General features: G+C 43.5%; 1 protein-coding gene and 1 non-coding gene across 2 annotated transcripts in view; both read left to right on the top strand.

Moving 5' to 3' along the window:
* The first annotated feature begins 5701 nt into the window (after positions 1–5701).
* Positions 5702–24967, top strand: part of LOC142427297 (RRP15-like protein) — a 43333-nt gene continuing 24067 nt past the window's right edge. The window contains exon 1 of the mRNA XM_075532536.1: positions 5702–5874. Within this exon, the coding sequence (XP_075388651.1) occupies positions 5730–5874 (145 nt within the window). The 5' untranslated portion in view covers positions 5702–5729. The remainder of the gene's footprint in view (positions 5875–24967) is intronic.
* Positions 12716–12850, top strand: LOC142437678 (small nucleolar RNA SNORA5). Its single transcript, XR_012782216.1, has one exon. It is a non-coding gene; the product is annotated as a small nucleolar RNA SNORA5 (small nucleolar RNA).

Genomic DNA, 24967 nt, shown 5'->3' with positions numbered 1-24967 from the left:
CCCAAAACCTTTTCTTCATCTTTGTCATTAAGGTCAACTTGACTTTGAGGAGGCAGCTCCTCTTTTGTTGTATGCTGAGTGTCTTCCAATAGGTGGGACTCATCTCCTAAGCAACATTCCATTGCTATTTGTTAGGTTTCAGTAGCCAATTCTTTCAGAAGTGGAATGCCTGGTCCTTTGCAGTATTACTCTAGTGTTGAAGCTCCACTGAAACCTGTCCACCATAGGTAACCCCGCTAGTATTTGAAATACCAAGAGCATAGCTTTCAGCATCTTCGCAAAGGTCAAGCCATCACGATCCAACCAACTGACAGATGAGTGGTAGATTTTAACTTTTGAAGTAAATTATCAACAGCTTGCTTTCTGCTCTTCTCTTCCCAAAATTAAGTCGGAGGTGATTTTTGTTGGTATTAGTAAGCATCTTTACTTATTTGGCCTTTTAAGAAGATGGTGCTTTGCTTTCCTTTTAAAGTTTTCTTTACATCTCTCATTATATGCCAATTTAACTAAATTGTAATGACCTCTACTGAGAACAAAGGAGAGTTCAAAGGTGAAAACAATATCCACTTTGGAGGAATCTCTCCTATTGGAGCTTAAGAAGTTAGCACTTCCGTGGAATCTCTCCTATTGGAGCTTAAGAAGTTAGCACTTCCGTGATTAAATGAATGTCTTTACAAGACCTTTTTTTCCTTGTTGCTGTTTGGAAAACATCTTGAGAGATCCCCTAATCCCCGAGGAGAGAATTTTGCAGAGTTTTATATCCTAAAGGTTTTGTTACTCTTACCCAGGTTAAGTAACACCTAGACACTCTCTAAACAACTTGTGGCTATTGTAGCTTTTGTGGCCCTGGGATCCTGCCTTCCCTGTGATTGGACCATTTTACACACCTTGCCTGGATCTGTCAATATCCTTATGTGAGTGAGGGGCAATGATTATAACGTACTAGGCACGTGAAGTATTTGTGGCCCACTGAGAGGCGATTGTCAGTTTGGAGGCCTCCAGCCAGAACCAATATCTTGAAATAAATGGGCTATTTGCTTATAAATGTAGCCAGCTCCACAGATGGAGACAGAGAGAAGGAAGAGCAGAGAAGAAAGAGAAAGGAAGACGGAGCCCTCCCACAGGTATCCCCTAGTGGGCTGTACAACGATACCCAGAGGCCCCACAAAGGGTCTTGCACGGGTGGCAGAGTTGTTGATGACAGGCCTGGAGGGATGGAGGGCCAAGTCAGTGGTGATGGCAGAAACCAGCTGCACTACCTTTGCTGAGTGATTTTTAATAGCAGGTCCGTGCTTGAACCCACATTGCCACCAGGGCTCATGGCTGGGCTCTCAGTGCCCGAGCTGAGAAACAGCACATAAGGAAGAGACCCACTGTCCACTCATGGCTGGTAGCCAGACCTGGTTGGAAAGGACAGAGTTGGGCTCACTGACTGGCAAAGTAGTTGCTATAGCAGAACTTGCTGAGACCCAGTTTGCAAAATTGTCTAGAAATCTGTGCCTTATAAGGTGCTGGGGAAAGTTATCGATGACGGGTGTCCCAAGAGGTGCGCTGCTATGAAACGGTAGAAGGAATTTATGGAGGGAAGCTGTTCATGCTCCTACCACCATGCATTGCTGGGACGGGTGTTGGAGGCGTCTACAGCAGGAGGAGCCTGCTGTTTGAGAACCCAAAATCCCCCAAACCCACTGCCATTGACTTGTTTGTAACTCAGAGATCCTGTGGGACAGAGTAGAACTGCTCCTTGGGGTTTCTAAGCCTATACATCCTTACAGGTGAGTTGTTTGAGGATTTGAGCTGTCAACCAGGGGTTAGCAACCAATGCTTAACCCACAGCTTCACCAGGTTTCCTAGAGAAGCAGAGGCAAATATTGAGAGGTCACACCTGGAACCTCTGAAGGTCGTTTTTCTCTTGAAATGTCTCTCTGGTGCCCTCTACCGGCAAAATCTGACAGACTGGCAGTTGATAAAAAAAGATGTAAAGGACCCAGTCCCGTTTACACAGAGCACCCAAAAGGATGAATTTGGAGATTGGAACCAATAAATTGATAACTATCACAAGAATATTTACAAAAATCCTCACACGAGCATATAGGTGACTTTTACTCTTTCTATTATATAATGGACATGCTATTAAAATCCTGCCAATTATTTTAGTTGATTGTAAATATAGACTCCCCCTTCTCCACCCCCACCTCGATTTTTTAATTCTAGGGGAACCCCGGTGGTGTAGTGATTACGCGTTGGGCTGCAAACAAATGAGCCTGCCCACCCCCTCCCCAATTTCTTAAATTGCATCTCACTCACTGCCATAGACTGGATTTGACTCATAGCGACCAGCCCTATAGGGCAGGGTAGAACTGCCTACGGGGTTTCTGGGACTCTTTATGGTAACTCTTTGTGCTATTAGAAAGCCTCATCTCTCTCCCCGCAGAGCATCTGGTGGTTTAGAACTGCTGACCTTGTAGTTACTAGCCCAGCAACTAGCACACTACACCACCAGGGCTCCTGTTAATGGCAACATACACATTAAATCTCTGTATGTAAATAAAATATTAGCTCAATATTAATTCAGAGGAAACATACTCAAAACTCCTCTTGTCATCAGATATTAACAAATGATTCATATGCAGAATTATATTTTTCCATTGTGATCATTTTTCTTTCTCATTTAATGCTCTCCCAACTTTGTTTGGACCTGAACGTATACCATGAAGCAAAAGCAAAGGTAAATAGGAAAGGCACTGGGAAACTGGCTTACGACCTTGGTACCAAAAAGTCTCACTGCTCTAGAGTCCATTCCACTTATAGAGACCTTTTAGACAAGGTAGAACTGCCCCTAAAGATTTCCTAGTCAGTAGTAGAATGCCTTTTCTTTTTCCTGCTGAGCAGCTGGTGGTTTCGAACTGCTGGTCCTGTAGTTATCAGCTCAACAGTAACCACTATGCCACAGTAGCAGCAAAAGGGTCACACTGACAAGATGGATTCTGAGCACCAGCATCATCCACCTCTAAGGCGCTCCTCTTTTGTTGACAGAAATGGCTCTCTCCCAAAGGTTTATGGTGGATTTTAATCTCTTGCTAATTGTGTTTGGCATGTAACTTTTCCTTCAATGCAAATGTTGTATGGAACCATTGGGAAGTAACTCTCCCCACCCCCTATATAAACATCAACTGGAATATGTCAAACTTGGAAATTTTCTTAGGAGTTTGGATACTAAAAACCAAGCAGCTCTCTGAGAAAACGCTAAGTTTAGGGAGTTTTGAGAACATGCTTGGCTTGTAGAGCACGACTAATCTTGTCAATAGTATTAATTTATTTTTTAAAAATTCTTTAGCTCCACCTACCTGTCAAGCCTCATGTAGACTTGAGGGCCTAGTGGCATATGAGATATGACCACTTCTCTTTTTCAAATTTCCCAACAGTTTTTAAAAAATCATTTTATTCGGGGCTCATACAACTCTTATAACAATCCATACATCCATCCATTGTGTCAAGCACATGTGTACATTTGTTGCCATCATCATTCTCAAAACATTTGCTTTCTACTTGAGCTCTTAGTATCAGCTCCTCACCCAACAGTTTTTTGGCACTTAATTTACATATCATACAATTCAACCATATCAAGGAAAATTGTGCAATCACATCAATCTTAGAGCATTCCCACTCCCATGGTTAAATCACCTTTAAAATGACTGGTGCACACCGGCCAGTGCGATCACGAGGTGCCAAGGTACCAGGTATAAGGCATCATGCAAAAAAAAAAAGATATAAGTGTGTGTATGTATGTGTATATGTGTGTATATGTATATATGTATACGTATATATGTATATATATACCATATTAAATGAAGGGGGAAGTGCAGAGTGGAGACCCAAGGCCCAAGTGTCGGCCAATGGAGATCCCCTCATAGAGGGGTTTAGGAGAGGAGATGGGTTAATTAGGGTGCGAGGTAGTACCGATGAAGAACACAGATTTCCCCCAGATCCTGGATGCTTCCTCCCCCCAACTACCATGATCCGAATTCTACTTTGCAGGGCTGGATAGGACAGAGGCTGTACACGGGTACATATGAGGGCTGGAGGTACAGGGAATCCAGGGTGGATGATACCTTCAGGACCAAGGGTGTGAGGGGCGATGCTTGGAGAGTGAGTGGGTTGGAAAGGGGGAACTGATTACAAGGATCCACATGTGACCTCTTCCCTGGGAGAGGGAAAGCAGAGAAGGGGGGAAGGGAGACTCCGGATAGGGCAAGATATGACAAAATAACGATGTATAAATTACCAAGGGCACATGAGGGAGGGGGGAAAAGGGAGGGAGGGGGAAAAGAAAAGAGGACCTGATGCAAGGGGCTTAAGTGGAGAGCAAATGCTTTGAGAATGACTGGGGCAGGGAATGTATGGATGTGCTTTATACAATTGATGTATGTATATGTATGGATTGTGATAAGAATTGTATGAGTCCCTAATAAAATGTAAAAAAAGAAAAGAGGAGAAAAAAATGATTAGGGCAAAGACTGTACAGATGTGCTTTATACAATTGATCTATGTATATGTATGAACTGTGATAAGAATTGTATGAGCCCCAATAAATTGTTAAAAAAAAATGACTGGTGCAATCACAGTCAGTTCTAGTGCTTCCTAGGGGCTCCAGATTTACTCCTGAAATCCCCTTTCCCTCCCCATCTCCCATCCCTTACTCCTGCATTCCCTATGACCCCTGGTATCCTTATAATCCACTCCTCCTGTGCTTCACAGCTGGGAAACCCAACAGAAAACAATAAAAACGAAATCGCGCTAAGGTGGTGAGGGTAAAATCATAATAGTAGAAAGACAAAAATATAATCACCCAACACTAGGGCTGGAGGGTCGGAGTCAATTATGGAAGCTGCTTCAAAAGAGTGAGGGGTTGCCAGGGTCTGTGTCTGAGACAGACCACCGGGAGAAGCTGGCTCGGGAAGCTGGGCTTAAAGCCGCAGTGTGGCCATCTGCCCCCGCTCGACCCAGCGCTAACCCTGGGCTCTGGAGCCGGGACAGGAGGGGAAGGCGGTGGATTCCGTAAAACATAGGGCACAAAGACACCGAGATTATATTTGGTTTCCAGTTGGAAAGCACTGAGAGGGTTATCCAGAGGAAATCTAATGAATGTTTGAAGCAGAGACCTTGCGTGCCGTGAATTTTGTGGGATGACCAGGAGGGAGACGGTCCGCTATTGGTTGTTATATGGAGACTCCGGGAATATCCTATTCGAATGAAGGGTCTGGAACACATTTTTGCTCACGTCCTCGCTGCTGGGGGCGCTTACTAGGCACGTAAAGAACGTTGTCTTGAAAAATTAAAAAAAAACACACAACATAAACGCTCGCTGCCCTCGAGTCGACTCCGCCTGTGGAATCCACTAAACGCGGCCTCTGAAGAAGGAAAGGGCCTTGGGAGACGAGGTGGGAAAGGTCCGAGTGGGGCGGAATCGAGCAGCGGCCCTGGGGAAGGCCAATACGGCCCCTGAACTTGGCCGAGCCCTTGCGTTCGCTGACTTTTGCCCCGGAGCTGACGTCACACGCCGCCACTCTCCATCCAGACCGCTCTCCAAACTACGGGCGGAAGGCCAGGCCCCAGAACGCCCGAGCGACTCTGCCCCGGAACCTTCTGCCCGGAACGAATATGCGGAAAGGTCGTTTCCACCGGAAGCAGCGGGGACGCTTCCGGTGGTGGCTTCCGGTGGTGGCAAAATGGCTGCGATCACTCAGGACTCACGTGTGAGTGCGGGAAAAAAGCTGAAAAATTCTCTAAAGAAGAAGAAGAAGATGAAAATGGTAGCCAGCGCCGCATCACGCCACCTGGAAGATTCAGATAAGGACGCTTCCGACGGAGGAGGTAATGTACTAGGCCGAGTTGGAACGGCTGGGGTGAAGGGCCAGGTGGCGTGCGTGGGGAGCAAGGGTAATCGAGTAGTTTTAAAGAGGTCAGTTGCGTTTTTAACACGTCAGGGCGTCAGAAGGATCTCTGGTGTCGCAGTTGGTTAAGCGCTGCCCTGTCGGTGCTCGGTGATCAATGAGGCAGATTGCCAAGGCAATTGGCTTCCCCAAAGATACACAACCTCAGAAACCCTATAGAGCAGTTCTCCCCTGCCCAATAAAGTCAAAAAATCGGAGTCGACTTTATCGGGTTTAGTGTCTGAGAAGCGACTTTGGCTCAGTGAGGGGACATAGGGAGGTGATCTTAAGGGAAGTGGAGATAGCAGCTGTGATTTTGAATTTTCATATTTTTATTAAATACTTTTGGTGTCACGGTTATTAAGCGGGGTAAACTGATGCTGCTGCGGAGAAACAGCAACGAATGGAAAGAAGGGTGATGTTTGCTACTACAGATGTGGATCGGTCATGACTTGTGTGCCATAGGCGCGTGTGTTTGGAGGACAGAGTGAATCAAAGAAAAGTAGGTGGAAAATGGAGAACAAGTAAAAGTAGCAGCCGTTCACTCTCCGTAATGAAAAGTTTTTTGAGAACTTCAACCTTGATATGATTGTCTCTCTTGCCATCATTCTTGGCTACAAGGAACTGCAGACAATCCCTGAATTCTTCTGCTCTGTCATGGCGCCTTTGTACTAGCAGATGCCCACACAACAACCCGAGCTATGTTGTCATGCATATCACATCCGATCTGTCTACTTCTCACGGTCCCATCGTGGAGTCACAGCTACAATCCCTGGCCGGTATGAGCTAGTGTATACTGTTCATCGGCCGTCACTCTAATCTAGCCGTCCTGGTGTCCTTGCGGTTTATTTTCCACGTCATCTCATTTTGGGTTTATGCCCTTGTGGGACCCTCTTTCTGGCGTATTCTGCTATTGTATGCATCTCTCCCTTACTTCAGTCTATGATCCAGTGTCTATTAGATCTTCCCAGTGTCTATTGTAACATTTGTACGACCTCTATTCTTCTTGCTTTCCTCCCTTTGCTTTTTGACTTATTATCCTGCTTTCTTTTCAGTACTTACCAAACTGTCTGATGTCTTAGCTATTTGCTTATGTTGCCTTTCCGACCTGAATGTAACTTGCATGAGAGTAGAGAGTACTGGATCCTAAATGCCTCTGACAGTGTTTGGGCATTTACAAATATTTGTTAGCTAAAGGTATATCTGAAGCTGGGTTTTCAAGACTGTTAAGAAGACCTGCAGCCTCTGGATAATCTGAGCCCTCATCCCCTGTTGAAGAAGTGTGGGAAACAATTGATGTAGTTCTGAAGGATTAAAATCCTTGGTTCTGATATTCTTTTGAACGTTATAGATGAATTCAAGTGGTGTACTAAGAGAAAGAAATACTATCATACTGGTAGCAGAATATTACAACTCCTTATTTATTTGAATGGAGATGGAATTTCCCTGTCCAAGTACTGGCCAGTTTAGGTTGGAACTGTTCTGATTTCTCAGTGCATTATTGTATTGATTCGGTTCTAAGGTTCTTATGCTGTTGTAGCTTTAGTTGTGTGATTGTTAAGAGGCTCTTGGCTATCACTGAAAGCTAATTATCCAATTTAGTTCAATGAACAATTGTGTTTCTCTGCTATTCCAGGCGCTTGCTATGAGATAAGAACATAAAATACTCAGTCTTCCGGAAAACAGTATTAAAAGGTAGTTGTAAAGGCAGTTATTAAGATAATAGTCCAATTTCAAAGTGATAAGAAACTGAAATTCATATCTATAGGATGCTACCTAGGCATTGCTTCCTTGTTTTACACATACAGTGATACCTCAGTTGTCAAACTCAGTTCGTTCAAAAATTGTTTTCAAACATCAAAAAGAATGAGAAATGAATATATTTTTCCCATCAGAAATAATGGAAAACCAAATAATTGGTTCTGAGGTCCCAAATTTAAACTAACCTTGCAGATCACTGTCTTGGATACACTATCACCATCAAGTTCCTGCTTTCTCTAAATGAAAAGGAACTTTTCAACCTTTTCAGTGGTCTGGGCTCTTTGTGTTGTGGTTTTTGATTTCACACCTTTTGCTACTTAAGCTGATTTAATTTTTTTTCCCCAAGTCAATGCTGATCCCCTGTGGATTTCCAAGACTGTAACTATTTACTATTTACAGGTATACAAAGCCCAGTCCTTTCTCCCTCAGAGCTGCTGGTGGTTTCTGAACTGCTGACCAGGTTGGTTGCAGCCCATATAACCCTACACCCCAGGGCGCCTTCCCTGTTGACCACAACATGTTGCCACACCACGCCAGCTGCTACATCAGACATGCAGTGATCTGATTCAAATTTCACAATCCTTGCTTTCTTTAACTCTGTAGTGGTTCTCACAGTTTTCCTCTTAGAGTTCCTGCTGATGTCACTACCTTTCTTTGGAGTGCTGGTTACAATATTTTACATGAAGCACACACACAAAAAGCACAATGACAAATGCTTTAACACACTAACACAAGCACAACCTATTGACTGAGCGAGAACAGTGCTTAGAATTCACGATGGGATGATTTTTCAAGTCGGAGTTTTGGTTCAACTATTGAGCAAAGAAGAACACCAAGCAAAATTTTTTCTGAATTTGTTGTTGCTGTAGTGAATAGTTCTTGAACATGGAGATTTCAACAACCGAGGTGTCACTGTTTCTGTTATCACTCGCAGGATAGCATATTAGTGAGAGGTTTTAGGCTTGTCTCTCTTCTCATAGATGCAACTTACCCAAAGGCTTTAATCATGCTTTATCTTGTTGAATAAAAGCATTTTATTGAGACTTTAAAAGGATAGATACTTATCAAGGCCTGACGATGGAAAGGGCACAATATCCTTAGACATGGAAAAAAGTCAGACAGCATGACATGCAGCTTCAAAATTCACGTCCTCTTTCGGACTAAATTGCTTGCTATGGCTTGAGTGTAGCTTACTCAGAAAAGCGACAGTCAGTGAAAGCAACAACAAATTCACCCCACCAGCTGCTCCAGGCAAGAAAGAGGAGGCTTCCCACTCCTGTAAAGATTTGGAATCATGGACACCTTATGCTCATAGACTCCGTATGAATCGAAATCAGTTCAATGGCAATGAATTGGTTTGGGGTTTATAAAGGAGAAGATGACCACTCTATCTGAGTTATCCACTGACTATTCAGATTTATTGAATTGATAGTTTTGGGAAGTTTAGATACAGCAAAGAGCCTTGGTGAAACTTTAAGTGCTCCACTGCTAATTGTAAGGTTGGAGGTTGAATCCACTCACTATTACATGTTGGAAAGATGCAGCCTTTGAAACTCTGTGGGGGCAGTTTTATGGGATTTAGATTCTAAGTTCTTAAAAACACCACTACCAACAAAATCCTTCCTAGTAAGTAAAAGGTAAGGAGCCCTAGTGGTGTAGGAAAAGAGCCCTGGCTGTGCATTGGTTACATGCTGGACTGTTAACCACTAGGTCAGCAGATTGAGACCACCTGCTGCTCCTCAGGAGAAAGATGAGGCTTTCTAGTCCCATAAAAAGTTATACTCTGAAAACCCACAGGGACAGGTTTTTCCCCTATAGCGTTCCTGTCCTGTAGACAGTTCCCTGCTCTATAGTCATTGTGTGTTGGGATCATCTTGATGGCAGTAAGTTTGAGGCTTCTTGTGAACAGCATAGTATATTGCCTGTTGGGCTGCTAATTGCAAGGTCAGCAGTATGAACCCACCAATTGCTCCGAGGGAGAAAGATGAGGTTCTCTAACTCCCATAAATATATACAGCTTCAGAAATCCAAAAGAGCAGTTCTATGTGAATTTTGTGTAAGGTTAAAAACCTGCCGCCATTGAGTTGATTCTGACTCGGTGACCCTGTTGGATAGAACAGCCCCACGGAGTCTCCTTCTGTCTCCCTGGAGCATCTGGTGGGTTCTGAACCACTAGCCTGAGGTTGGCAGCTGCGTGTTTAACCACTGAGCCATTAGAGCCCTTGAGTAAAGGAACTCAGGTGAAAATACAATGTCTGATGATCTCAACTATTAAAATGGGAGGGTCATACCTTCCGAGTTAACCTTGAATTTCTCAGTTATTGAGTTGATCATTGGAGGTTTACACACAACGCCAGCATGGTTTTTATACTTTGTAGTCTCAAAAATAAAATAAATAAATAAGCTGCTGCAGTCAGTAAATCACCTCTAGTGGGAAAAGCCTGGCCGTCATGCAGTGCCATGAGGTGATTTGCCCCTCCCTCACAGACAGTGCCCTGTGGCTCTAACATACTCTGGAGGGATGGTAACTTCATATTTCTGGATAGTTAAAAAGGCTGCATTGTTCTGGGCATACACATGAAAAATGACCGTGTTTTTCTGATACAAGACCTAACAACAATCCAGTTTAGAAGGTCCTGGGAGGTATCTCTTCATTTTGATAAATTACAAAGCGGTGTTTAAGGCATAAGAAGCTAGCAGATAAATGTGCTTTACAGCCAACTGTAGCTAATCGCGTCCATCGTGTAAGTTGCCTAAAACAGCAGAGGAACAGCCTGAGAAATGAAGCATATTGTGTTCCTCCTTAGGGGCTTAGCAATGTATGTCTGTTTAGGTTTGTCCCGATTGCCCATGTAATAATATCTGACAGTGTTGTCAGGGTAACACTTTAATTTTACTTTCAGTTATTTTTCTGGAAGCCTGGGGTAACTTTATTTCCCCCCCAGAGGTCTGTAAAATGTTTTACAGCATTCGTTTTATTTTTTTAATTTTATTTTTTTTAACATTTTATTAGGGGCTCATACAACTCTTACAATCCATACATACATCAATTGTGTAAAGCACATTTGTACATTCATTGCCCTCATCATTCTCAAAACATTTGTTCTCCACTTAAGCCCCTGGCATCATCAGCTCCTCATTTTTACCCCTTCTTCCCTGTGCCCCCCTCCCTCATGAACTCTTGATAATTTATAAATTATTATTTTGTCACATCTTGCACTGCCTGACGTCTCCCTTCACCCACTTTTCTGTTGTCCGCCCCTCAGGGAGGAGGTTATATGTAGATTCTTATAATTGGTTCCCCCTTTTCACCCAACCCTCCCAGTATCACCACTCTCACCACTGGTCCTGAAGGGATCATCTGCCCTGGATTCTCTGTGTTTCCAGTTCCTATCTGTATACCCTCTGGTCTAGCCAGATTTGTAAGGTAGAATTGGGGATCATGATAGTGGGGGGGGCATTTAGGAACTAGAGGAGAGTTGTATGTATCATCATTGCTACACTGCACCCTGACTGGCTCGTCTCCTCCCAGTGACCCTTCCCTATGGGATGTCCAATTGCCTACAGATGAGCTTTGGGTCTCCACTCTGCACTCCCCTTCATTCACAATAAAATTTTGTAATAATTGGCAGGAAAGGCCATGGAACATGAGCAGCATTGCTGGTTTACAAGTGGAACAGGGAGCAGTCTTTTTAGAGAACTTTTAATAAGTATGGGATGCTTTTACTTAGGTGAACTCAGAATGGGATAAGAAGGAGTGACTCATTGATACCTTACTAAGGAAAAACAAACAAACCCTGAGACACAGAAAGGATCAATAACTGTGCTCTTAGAACATAAAGGGATGTTAATTGGACTCAGAGCTCTTAACCACTGTGTTTGGCCTAGAAAGCTTCCATGGAAAACTGTGGAACTTCACGTGCCTCCCCAAGATTGCCAGCCACCCAGCAGTTATTGTGGCGTTGCTTTCTTCATCCTCCTAGTCCACCACTCAGACAACTCACTGCCATCGAATCATTTCTGATTCATATCGACCCTCCTCCACCACAGCCACATTAGAATTCTCAACATTGTGAATCGTATCTGCAAAGTCAGCAGTTCAAAACTGTAAACCACTCTATAGGAGGAAGCTGGGACTTTCTGCACCCATTTAGAGTTAAAATCTTGGAAACTCCTCGAAGAGACACTAAGGGAGTGAGTTGGGTTTTGGGTTTGGTGCATTGTATAGGGTTGTGGGGTTGGCATAGGAACCAGACACTTAAGTGGTGTTTACTGTGGGCTGGGGGCATATATATATCTATATATTTCAATTATGAAGACCCAGCACAGTAGGTACTGCTTTTTCCCAATTTCACAGATAAGGAAACTTAAAGAAAAGTTACATAGCTCTGTGCCTGGGCTTGAGATTGAGCCCAGTCACCCGAACTATATCTTTCTCTTAATCCAGCAGTTCTCAACTTGTGGGGCGTGACCCCTTTGAGGGTCAAATGACCCTTTCACGGGGTTTGCCCAATTCCTAACAGTAGCAAAATTACAGTTATGAAGCAGCAATGAAAATAATTGTATGATTAGGGATCGCTACAACATGAGGAACTGTATTAAAGGGTCGCCATATTAGAAAGGTTGAGAACCATTGTCTAAATCAGGAATAATGCATCTTCGTCACATTTTATGAGGAATTCTGTTTATTTTATTTGAAGTGAACTGTAAGGGTATGAAGTAAGTTAGTCAAGAAATAAACTTAAATAAAAATAAGGCACAATATTACAATATTTGCATTTTAAATGGAATAGAGAGGGAAAACGTATTTCAGCATTAGCAGAACTTTCTATTCCAACTCATAGTGACCCTAGAGAACAATATTGACTTTCTATTCCAACTCATAGTGACCCTAGAGAACAATATTGACTTTCTATTCCAACTCATAGTGACCCTAGAGGACAATAGACAATTGACCCTACAGGACAAGGCAATAAAATCTCTAAGGAGCAGAAAGCTCTTTCTCTCAAAGAAAGTGATGGAGCAGCTGTGTCAAATTCAGTGCCTGCCCCACCCATGGCTGGCACTGGCCCAAGTGGCTGCCATAGAGACACTGTAACTCATGGGCCCTGTTCCTCGCTGCTGAGCCTCAGGGATAAATTTCGTTACAGACATTGAGAGAGAAAAAAGAAAGTGGTGGAATTCAAATCACTTAATAACTGGTTCACTGCCCCAGGTGACCATTTTAAGGATTAAAAAATGATATACTAAAAGGTAGCTTATTATTTCATATAGTTAATACTTGAATGAGAACAATAAAAGAGGTACACAAAATTAGATTGTGTCTAAGAGAGACTTTTAAAATATTAAAGTAAAAACTGTAAATAATACCTGGCAAAAAACAAACTCATTTAAGTGATTTCCATATTACTTCTTGATTGACATCCTCACGTGCAGTAGTCTTCGCTTTTATCTGAGCATCATCGGCCGTGTGATTTATCCCTAACCATCTTCTCACTGTAGGAGCAGGGTCCCATTCCTTTAGACTCTAAAGTTTAGAGGACACTAGACAATAGTCATTGTGTTTGATGTATTAGAAAGAAGCAGGAGACTTCTCTCTGAACATATCGTGTTCATCTTTGAAAAAAACCCTTCCACTTCTGCTGACCTTGCAGCAGGTGTTCTCACAGTATTTTTAGCTCTCTGAGCACTTTCAGGAATTGCATAATTCATACTGTCTCGTGGGAGGGTGAGGCATCACAGAAAGCTGAAATGAATGACAGTGTCACCTTCTGATTGGTGGCACTTTTCCTCTTTGAGTTCTCTGTTTGTTTCCTGAAGTACCAAACAAGGCCATAAAGTATAATGAGTTTTATGAAATAAATAAATATTACAGACATAGTTCTGGTCTAGCTTTTTATACCGATGGATGGAATAAGCATTGCTATGGGGACTTAGAATATGCTCTGTGCAGATGAACATTAAAAAGTAACAAGGAATGTAAATTTGTAATGTCCACATTGGATATTGTCCAGCCGCTCACCTTAGTGAAAACCCTGATTACAAGTGCCGTTTTAACAACCGGTTTGCCAAAACTCAACAAAAAATCACTAAGTATAAGTTCTGCTGAACTGGTGTGAGCCAGCTGAAATGCCCTCACTGGTTAGAACTGCTGACCTTGACATAACAGCCTAATGGGTAACCCTTTCATCACCAGGGCTCCTGAGAGCCTAAGACTGGTACTAGGTGAAAAAGCACTCACAGTTTGGCCTCTCACCGGAAGCCTGTAACTGTGCGGTAGAGCTTTTTAGTGACTTGGACTTCCATTTTGTGGTTAACATGTAGTTTATTTCTTTGATCATAAATCAGATTTTTTTAGGAAACCCCAAGCTACCTTTTTGGTACTGACTTCCTACCCAAGTCTCCTCTCTCCGTCAGTCCAAATTTCTCTTCTAAATAAATATCTTACCCCATGTTAGTGGACATATTGGATACTTATTCCTTCTGTCTGGAATTCCAATAAGATAACGACTACAATAATACTTTACATGTTCATTCAGTGTGTTGACGTAAACATTGGATATTTGACTTCCACTCTCAGTGATTTCCCCCTCCTTCGGCGCTGGAGGTGGCGAAACCCCAGTGGCAGAGTTATGACCCACTATGTTGCTAACCACAGGGTCAGCAGTTTGAAACTGCGAGAGCCTCCAAGGGAGAAAGAGGAGATGCGTTGCTCTTGTGAAGGTGTGTGGCTTCAGAGCCCACAGGGCAGTTTCACTTTGCCCACGGGGCCGCTGTGAATCAGAATGGGCTCCAGGGCAGTGAGCTGGGTTTTCTTATAAGGGGACACAACTCAGTCCTCAACACGTCCCTTAATTTCTGATGTTTATTTTGCCTCTCATCTTGAAATATTTCATTTACTTGAGTGCTTTAAATGGTTTATAACATTTCCGAGTATATCCTATATCTTTCAGGAGAGTCTGCTTAGCTAATTAATTGAAATCAGACTTGCCTGCCATAAAAACTCAAAGCTCACTGCCATCAAGTCGGTTCTGACTCTTAGCGACCCCAGAGCCCAGGATAGAACTGCCCCTGTGGGTTTCCAAGACTCTTAACAGGAGTAGAAAGCCTCATCTTTCCCACAGGAGTTGCTGATGGTTTTCAACTACTGACCTGGCGATTAGTGGCCCAACATAAATAACCACTGCTCCTGGCTGTTCTAAAGCTGAGTGTAAAATTAGACTAATTGGTTAAGATAAAGACACTGATCTGCAACGGAAATTTTCACTCACCAGGTGGCTTCTGGCTATGACACTAAACTCCTGGGCATGTTCACTTGACATCTGCTGTTAAAGATCTATTACTGGAAAATTTGAAAAATCGCTACTTGGTAGAATGCCTTCTGATTTACATAATGACAGTCCTTGCTATTCTAGAAGGAAATTCTCTTGTTTATTTTACTGGGAAATCTCACTGCATTGGAATGATAAGTTTATTTACATAAAGTGCCACCATTTCAATTAGCAGCAAATGCTTGACTGAAATTTTTTATAAGAGAATAAAATAGCAAGTTCTGGGGGGAAAATTTAATTGGTAGGGTGAGTGCAGGCTGTATAAAATGGTGTTGTTAAGCTTCTCATGGATTTTTTATGTGTCCATAATATGCACTCTGTGGTAGTCAAGCCAGGTGGGAAGCAAGCCAAAGACAAGAAGCCACTGTTTTGAAGTGCTGCACTGAAAAGTGCCTTATCCGGTTGTAAAGGTGACAGTCTGCTCCCACGAAGATTACAGCCTTGGGAAACGTAGGGGCAGTTCTGTCCTACCCTGCAGTGGGGCTACTATGAGTGAGGATTGACCCCATGGTGCACAACGGTTGACGATCCTAAAGCCTGTATCTGCCTTTCCAGTGCACCCGAAATCCCTAAGGTTTGCTGCAAGTTTCTTCTGTGAATTGTGCAGCACGAATGTCATATGTCAGTGTAGCTCTAACATTTTACTAGACCATCAGGACTTTGTTTCAAGACTTTTCCTGCGTTTAATCACCCAGATGATTCTTTAATGACTCAAACTTTTAAGCCCTCTTGCCTTTTCATGTTTAGAAAAATGCTTGTAAGAAGCAAAGTTTTCAAAGAATTATTTATTTTATTGCTAGCATCTGTGTGGTGCTGCTGGCCCTGGGGAATAGAACACATGGATGTTTTGTGTGTCTGGTACTCAATGAACACCATTCTCCAAACTTTGTTTCTCAGCGTACTTTCCGGGAAACACTGGTCCTATGGGATGCCTGCAGGGGAAACAGTTTCATAGCCCTGGAATCTGCCACCTAGTAGACGGGCAGGTTCTTGTTGATGTGAATGATAACACTATGAACATTTGTTTAGCAATCTGGAGATAGTGTAAAAAAATACTCTGGGCAGTATTACAGTTCTTATATCATCCATATTTATACATTAAACCCCAGGACTATTCATGCCTTCAGACTTATTAAATTTTCAGCGTCATGATCCGCAAAAAGCTTCAAATTAAATGATGTAGCAAATGAGTTTCTATTTAAACAGAGCTTTCTCTTGGGCAATAGGATTATTAGTTATTTCTTGGTTTAACATTTCCTGTAATGTTTTTGATACATTATACACTTCATATTTCAAGACCTGCTTTTTTTAAAGCAAAAAACCTATTTTGCTTTCTGTGTTTAATTCTAATTTTACACAATGTTTACTTTTTAAAAAATCTTAATTTATGCTCATGTGTTTGAGGTTCATTTTTGATTATGCATGTTATTTGATGCTTTTTAATGTATTAAGATTTTTTAAAATTAGAAATGTACTTTTAAATGTTTGACTATTTGCTTTTCATTTCTTGAATTCTAAAAACTTCACACGAAAATGTTAAGTATAAGTAATACTGTGTTAGACAGGATTCTCTAGAGAGACAAAACCAGATTGCTAGTAATTTTATATTATATATATATTTCTAAAGATAGATATATAAAACAAGAAATGAACCATTAAATTATAAAGCAGTGAGACACTAGCAGTCCTTTAAGTCTTGAAAGCCGCCAGTTTCTCTTCTGTAGAGAGAGCTGGGCTACATATATCCAGGCAGCAAACAGCAAGGCAGGTCACCAACTGTCGGTCCCCACCTCCAGAGATGAACATCCAATCATGTGGGCTTAAAGGGACCTTAACTTACAGTGACACAGTCCACAGGCTAGGCGTCCCACAGATAGTGTACCCTTTAAATTGAGGCACAGAACAAGCAAGGCAGCCGCACACTGGCCCAATGATTAAAGAGCGAGAGACAAGCAAGACGAGACTCACCAAGCCATTTATCTCTCTACCCTTCATTTAATCTTACTTGTGTCTATCGGCCAGGCTGGCACAATAAACTCTCGCAAATACCAAGATTACAAGTTTCAAAATCAGTACCTGAAAGTCAGGTCTTTTTATTAATTCTGTCTTCATTCATAGTTTAAAGTCAAGAGATTATATGAAATTAATGTCAGAAACATTATCTTCCTATTACGTTGGACATGGTAATACACTACTATAAAAAAAGACTATAGTAGCCCAATGATTGACTCTTATGAAGCAGAGATCAGACATAGCTCCAACCTTCTATTTTGACCCAACCAGCCAACCCAGGGCATTCTGTTTCTGTGCTAGGTTTGATAATCCACCGAAAGAGCCACACAGAACTCACAGATAATACTATATTCATGATTATGGGGTTTATTAGGGAAGCTAACAGGTTACAAGGGTGAGGATCAGAAATATTAAGGATTCATTTCAATGGTTCAGTGTTTTTTCCCAGCCATTTAACAGGCATGCCTCTCTCTAATCTTCTACCACGTGGTCCCTTGGCGTCTGCCCTGCTTGGACATGTGTTGCAAAACTCCTCTATTGCTGATAAATGCCCAAAGGGTGCCCCACTCTGCAAGGCCGCTTCCTGCCCAAAGCCACTCAGCTTTCCTCTTTCTGTGGGCCGGGAAGCTTAGCTTGCTGCTCTGTCTCATGCTGTGGCTGCCATCACTTCTCTGTGCATACGTTTCAGACCCCCTTCACTCATGGCTCTTCTTTCTTGATGGTCACGGGAGTCTCTGTGCCTGCTTCTGAGGTGCCTCATTTTATACCCAGCAGCATGGTAAAGCTGACCAATCCTCCCCCTTGGTGGTTGACTCCTACTCACAGTGCTCCTGGAGGATGGAGGAGAGCTGCCCCATAGGTATCCATGGCTGTATGGTTTTGTGGAAGCAAATTGCCATATCTTCCTTCCAGGTATCAGCTGATGGAATTGAACTTCTGACCTTTCAGTTAGTATTCAAGCTGTGTTCCATTCCACCGCTGGGAACCTTTAAAGGTAATAATACATGTACTTTTCACTTGTCAGCTAAATTGTTACCTAAGAATTCATATCTATTGACAATAGTAAAAAAAATCTATACTTTGGATGCTCACATTCCCGAAACGATTGCTGAAGATAAAATGGGTACATAAGCAAATGTGGTGAAGAAAGCTGATGGTGCCCAGCTATCAAAAGCTTCAGTGTGGGGATCTTAAAGGCTTGAAGGTAAACAAGTGGCCATCTAATTGAAAAGCAACAAAGTCCACATGGCAGAAGCACACCAGCCTATGTGATCATGAAGTGTCAATGGGAACAGGTATCAGGCATCTGAGACCCAGAATAAAACCATACCCAATGTGAATGTGGGGGGCATGGAGTGGAGACCCAGTGCCCATCTGTAGACATTGGACATCCTCTCATAGAGGGGTCACAGGGAGGAGATGAACCAGTCAGTGCAGAATAGCACTGATAAAAACACAAACCTTCCTCTAGTTCTTTGGTGCTTCCTTCACCTCACTATCATGACCTCAGTTCTACCTTACAAATTGGATTAGACCAGAGCATGTACACTGCTACAGATAAGAGCCTGCATCACAGGGAATCCAGGATAGATAACTCCTCAAGGACAACAAGGAGAGTAGAGATACCAGGAGTATTAGGGGAGAGTGGGGATTGAAAGGGGGAATCGATCACAAGGATCAATTAGAACTCCATCCCAGGGGGACGAATAACGGAAAAGTGAGTGGGGGGTGATGGAGGATGATGTAAGATATGGAAAAAATAATCTATAATTTATCAAGGGTTTGTGAGGCAGAGGAGGGAGGTTTGTGGGTAGAGGAGGGAGGGGGAAGAATGGGGGAGCTTATATCGGGCTCAAGTGGGAAGAGAATGCTTTGAAAATGATGATGGCATATGTGTGTGGTAGATATATAATTGTTTGTCAAGTAGAGGATTAAGAGTGTAGGGGTGGACTCTAGCTGCTCAATCAGATCATACACAATGAGGCTTCTGTGTGGGCATGGCCTTCTCTGAATCCTGGGAAATCCGGTACTTCCTCCTTGAAGGTGGCAGACACTTCTCTCTCTCTCTCTCTCTCTCTCTCTCTCTGGGAGACATTGCAGCTGGCAAGATACATGGAATTACCCTAGTTGCCCTAAGCCAGACAAGCCACATGGATGCAACCAAACCTCTGAAGCCGGAGAAGTCAGAGACCTCTGCCAGCACTGAGATGCTTACAACGCCACTGGACCCAAAGACTTTATACCCCACTGGCTTATGATCATCCTGCACTTGGCTTCATTGCATGTGTTTCGTGATTCTGAAGAGGACTTTATAGATAGGTATTGGACTTATGGGCTAATATACTTTGGCCTTGGACTGGACTAGATTGGGATGTTTTCTTTTTTTTTTTAAATCATTTTATTGGGGCTCATACAACTCTTATCACAATCCATACATCCATCAATTGTGTAAAGCACACTTATATGTTCATTGCCCTCGTCATCCTCAAAATTCACCTTCCTCTTGGGTTCCTGGAATCAGTTCATTTTCCTTTTTTCCCTCCCGATCCCTCCCCGCTCCCCCCTCCCTCATGAACCCTTAATAATTTATAAATTATTATTTTATCTTACTCTGCCCGGCGTCTCCCTTCACCCATTTTTCTGTTGTCCATTCCCCAGAGAGGAGGTTATATGTAGATCCTTGTGATCAGTTCCCCCTTTTTATCACCCCTTCCCTCCTGGTATCACCACTCTCACCCTTGGTCCTGAGGGGTTCATCCATCCTAGATTCCCTGTGTTTCCAGTTCCCATCTGTACCGCTGTGCATCCTCTGGTTTAACCAGGTTTGCTAGGTAGAATTGGAATCATAATAGTTTGGGGGTGGAAGCATTTAAGAACTAGAGGAAGGTTGTGAGTTTCATTATTGCTGTACTGAACCCTGAGTTACTCATCTCCCCACTACCCCTTTTTAAGGATGTCCAGTTGTCTACAGATGGACATTGGGTCCCCATAATGCGCTCCCCTCATTCACAATTATATGATTTTTTTTCCCACTCGCCATTGGTACTTAAAACCTGGTGTCCGCGGCCCTTCATGATCACACATGTTGGTGTGCTGCTTCCATGTGGACTTTGTTGCTACTGGGCTAGATGGCCGCTTGTTTACTTTCAAGCCTTTAAGTCCCCAGACGCTATATCTCTCAATAGCCAGGCACCATCAGCCTTCGTCACCATACTTACTTATGCACACATTCGTCTTCAGTGCTTATGTGGTGATCACACGATGGTTTTTGTTCTTTGGTGTCTGCTACCTGATCCCTTCAACACCTTGTGTTCACACAGTCCTGTGTGCTTCTCTGTGGGCTTTGTTGCTTTCGAGCTAGATGGCTGCTTGTTTGCCTTCAAGCCTTTAAGACCCCAAATGCTTTATTTTTTGATAGCCGGGCACCATCAGCTTTCTTCACCACATTTGCTTATGCACACGTCTGCCCTCAGCGATCTTGTCGGGAAGGTGGGAAATGACCGTTTAGCTGAGCAAGGTGCTCTTATATTGAGGGAATGTGCACAAGGAGGCCCAATGTCCACCTGCTACCCTACTACTAAACCTATAAACATATGCACATAGGTCTATTCCCCTACAATCATAAATGTATTTACATATGTACATGTGTGTATTTGGGCTTCTCTGTATGCACTTTGCCTCCTACTCCTTTCCTCTACTTCCATACGCTTTCCTCCTGTCCGACTACCATGTTCAGCCTTCATTCTGGTTTCAGTAATTCTTCTCAGTTACCTCGCCCTTGGTCCCTCCCTACTAGTCCTCCCATTTCCTCCCTGGCACTGGTTTTGAACCACTCATTATTCCCTTGTCCCTGGGTTGGCCAACACCTCCACCCTTCCCCTACCTCCCACACTCTCATGTCCCTCTGGAACCGTTGATCCCATTCTCATATTGTTTGTCCAGCCTATCTTATCTAGGTGGACCTGCAGATTTATTAATATGTACATAAAATTGGGAACGGCTTTGACAGCACCAGAGTGGCACATAAGAACATGGCGATGACGGTAGCAACACCGACAAACTAACAAAGCCACTGACATACAAAATTTAAAACAAGAGAAAAAAACAAAACAAAAACACAGAGAAAAGAAAAGCCTGTTAGTAGTTTAAGGTCTGTTTGTTGACCTTTAGGAGAGTTTTCCAGACACGTCTGATGGGGTGCCACGTCCTGGCCCCAAAGTGCATCCTTTATACTCCCTCAGGACCTCCTTGCTCTGCTTCCCCTGCTGCTCCATTGCACGCCCCCAGTGCTTTGCCTCAGTGGGGGGGGGGGCAGCTCAGTTGCACATCCCCCATTGTGTCTCCGGTGCTATCCCTTGTAGGGTCTTGGATCAGTGCAGGATGTTGCATCTTGCTGTGGGGCCGGCTACATGGTCCTCTCTATGTTGGACCCTCCGGGCCAGGCTATGATTATATGAGCTTGGTGGGCCCAGGTTTGCTCCGCTCTGTTCTTCCACCTTCCTTTGCTTCAGCTTCCTTCTGGGTGTGGTGTGGTAGGTCAGTTCCTTTCCCACACCAGGTGATCTATTTTTATTTTTTTCTGGGTACTCCTTCGATGGTGGGGGTCGGGCTAATTCTGGTTAGGGCCGGCCTATGGTCCATTCTCTGTGTGGATTCCTCCACACGATACGTTGCCCTCCTGGTTTGGCGTGTCGTGGTGGAGTCCGTATGCATGTTCCAGTTCTGTGGGGACACAGCTAGTACTCCCCCCTGGGTGGGTTAGTGCCCTGTTCCCCCCCGTGCCATCAACTCAGTTTCTCCCCACCCAGCTTCACCCTCCACCTGCTCCCCTTCTCCTTCTTTATGTTTGACTGTCATGTGTGTGGTCTGCCCTCCCTCCAACTATCTAAGCTTCCACCTGTTTATTGCGAGATAGGTGTCTATTCTTCTATTCCTGGCGTGCTGATTGTACTTACCTCAGTGGACTCATGTTATACCTGTCCTTTTGAGTTTGGCTTACCTCGCTTAACAATTCCTTCCACCTCTTCCCACGAAACGATGTGTTTCATGTGATCGTCCTTGCTTTTCAGTGCTGCATTGTACTCCATTGTGTGTACGTGCTACAGTTTACTAATCTACTCATCTATCGATGGAAAGTTGGGCTGTTTCCAAGTCTTTGCAATTGTGAATTGTGCCACAATAAACATTGGAGCGCAGATGACTGGTTGTGTTTTATTTGCTGCTTCCACCGGGTATATGCCCAGTAGTGGGATGGCTGGGTCACAAGGTAGATCAATTTCCATTTGCTTTAAGTATTGCCAGATTGCTTTCCACAATGGCTGTACAAATCTACACGACCAGCAGCAGTGGAGGAGGGTTCCTGCTTCACCACAGCCCCTCCAACGCTTGTTGCTCTCTGATTTGCTGAATTGGGCTTGCCTCAGGGGTGCTAGGTGGTATCTCATGGTTGTTTTGATTTGCTTATGGCTAGGGACCTAGGACACTTTCTCATATATTATTGGCCATATGGGTCTCTTCTCTATTAAAAGTTCTTTTCAGTTCTCTTGCCCACTTCCTTAGGGTGATAACTGTTTTCCTTGTTTTGCAGGTCATGATGGTGTTGTAGATTTTAGTAATGAGCCCTTTCTTTGTCCAATGTGTCATTACTAAAAATCCTCTCTCAGTCTGTGGGTTGTCTTGTCACCCTCTTGGTGGTCTTTCGAGGTGCACAGGTGCTTTATTCTTATTAAATCCTGTTTGTCGATTTCTAGTTCACCTGTGTATGTATGCCCTTCCCTATTGCAGTGAGCCTATGAGCTCCCTGGCCCAGTGCTCTGAGGTTAATCCCAATTCCCTTCTTGATGGTCCTGATGGTTTGGGGTTTAGCTTCTAGGTCTGTGATTCACCTTGAGTTTATTCTTGTGCATGGGGCGAGGTAACCGTCTTGCTTCATCTTTCTACACGTGGATATCCATGGTTTCCAGCACCACTTGCTAAAAAGGGCATCCGCTTCCCACTTGATAGTTTTGGGACCCTTGTCGAAGGTCAGTTGTCTATATGCTGATGGTTTTATTCTTGGGCTTTCTATTCTTTTCCACTGGTCTGAGTGTCTGTCGTTGTGCCAGTACCACACTGTTGTGACCACTGTAGCTGTGTAATAGGCATTAAAGCCGGGTAAGGCGAGTCCTCCAACTGTGTCCTTCTTCTTGAGTTCTCTGCTAATTCTGAGTTTCTTCCCTCTCCATAAGAAAAGGTTGATAATATTTGAACTGGTATAGCATTGAATTTGTAAAGTGCTTTAGGTAGGATTGGCATCTTTAGTATGTTAAGCCTTCTAATCCATGAACAGGGAATGTTCTTCTATTTGTGGAGGTCACTTTTGGTTTCCTGTAGTAGGGGCTTATAGTTTAGATTTTTTTTTTCCGTTAAATATATTCCTAGGTATTTTAGTTTGTTCTTAGCTACTGTGAAGGGTACTTCCTTCTTAATCCTCTCTTCCATTGTCCTGTCCGATGTGTATAGTAAAACCTACCGACTTCTCTTTATTGATCTTGTATCCTACCACTCTTCCATATTCCTCTATTGCTGTAAGTACTCCAGCAGTGGAGTTTTTTGGGGTTTTCAATGTACAAGATCATGTTGTCTGTAAATAGCGATAGTTTCACCTCCTCCTCTCCCATTTGGATCCCTTTGATGGCCTTCCACTGTCTTATGTTGTTAGCCAGAACCTCCAAAACTATACTGAATAGAAATGAGGACAGGGGGCAATCTTGTCTTGTACCCTTTTTCAGTGGGATTGTTTTTGTCTTTTCTCCATTGACTATGTTGTTGGCCATTGGCCTTTCATAGATAACTGGTATGAGCTTGAGGAACTTACCTTCCAATCCTCTCTTCATGAGTGTCTTAATTAGGAATGGGTGTTGGATGTTGTCAAATTATTTTTCTGCATCTATGGATATTATCGTATGGTTTTTATCCTTTTTCTTCTCAATGTGGTATATAATATTGATGGATTTTCGGACCTGCAGTTCAGTTACCCGGGCCTTGGATGAATGGAGGGAGGGATGCAGACCCAAGGGCAGGTTGCTGCCATGTGGGGAGAGGGGAACTGCGGGAAAGGGAAGCTTCTCTCCTAGTGTGGTCCCGCGAGTGGGCAGCTGCTGTAGGGGTTCCCGCCACTACTGCTTGGGGACCAGGCTTGGGGCCCCTGTCTGGGGATGGAGTGGGGCTAAAGCTAGTTGCCGCCTTGATGGCGGCAGCCTAGTGAGCTAAGATGTCCCACGAATCGGGTCCTGGATCACTGAGGCCCCGGCTCAGGACAAATGTGTGGGGTGGCAGTGGGGTGCTCTCGTGGGGGGTGGGGGGATATTTCACTCTACCTGGACACAAAACCCGCTTTGTTCAAAAGAGCTCTCAGAGTATGCTGGTCCCCAGCTCTGCCATCTTCCCAGCAGTCCGAGATGTGTTCTTAAATTACAATTGCCCTTGTATATAAACCTCTTCCTTATACACATATGTGTGTCCGTGAACTTGTTTCTCTAGTCTACCTGGGATAACACAATGTGCAAATGTGCTTGACACATTGGAGGAATGTATGGATTGTGATAAAAGATGTAAAAGTTCCCAATAAAAGTATTTTTAAAATTTTAACCTTTATTTTGAGCATTCATCTGGTAATAATAAACACTGAGGCGCGTGAACAACATATGCATTAGCTCGGACAGGCCGTTCTTTGAGATTTGGCAGATACACGTGATGGCATCCTACAGTTATAGAATGATGTAGTCATCTTTCGTTTCTCCTCTTTCGTGGTCAGCCACCATTTTCATATAACGCCGGGTTTGTAAAATGAGCTGGTCTCTGGATCCTCACCATGGGGACGATAATGTACGACTTTGCATCTTCACCTCGGAGCTTGCCATTTTCATTCCGTTGTCAGCCCACAGTGTA

The sequence above is a fragment of the Tenrec ecaudatus genome, chromosome 1 (assembly GCF_050624435.1).
Source record: "Tenrec ecaudatus isolate mTenEca1 chromosome 1, mTenEca1.hap1, whole genome shotgun sequence".
Classification (NCBI taxonomy): Eukaryota; Metazoa; Chordata; class Mammalia; order Afrosoricida; family Tenrecidae; genus Tenrec; species Tenrec ecaudatus.
The sequence above is the reverse complement of the archived record's forward strand: the minus strand, read 5'-3'. Positions and strand labels throughout refer to the sequence as shown.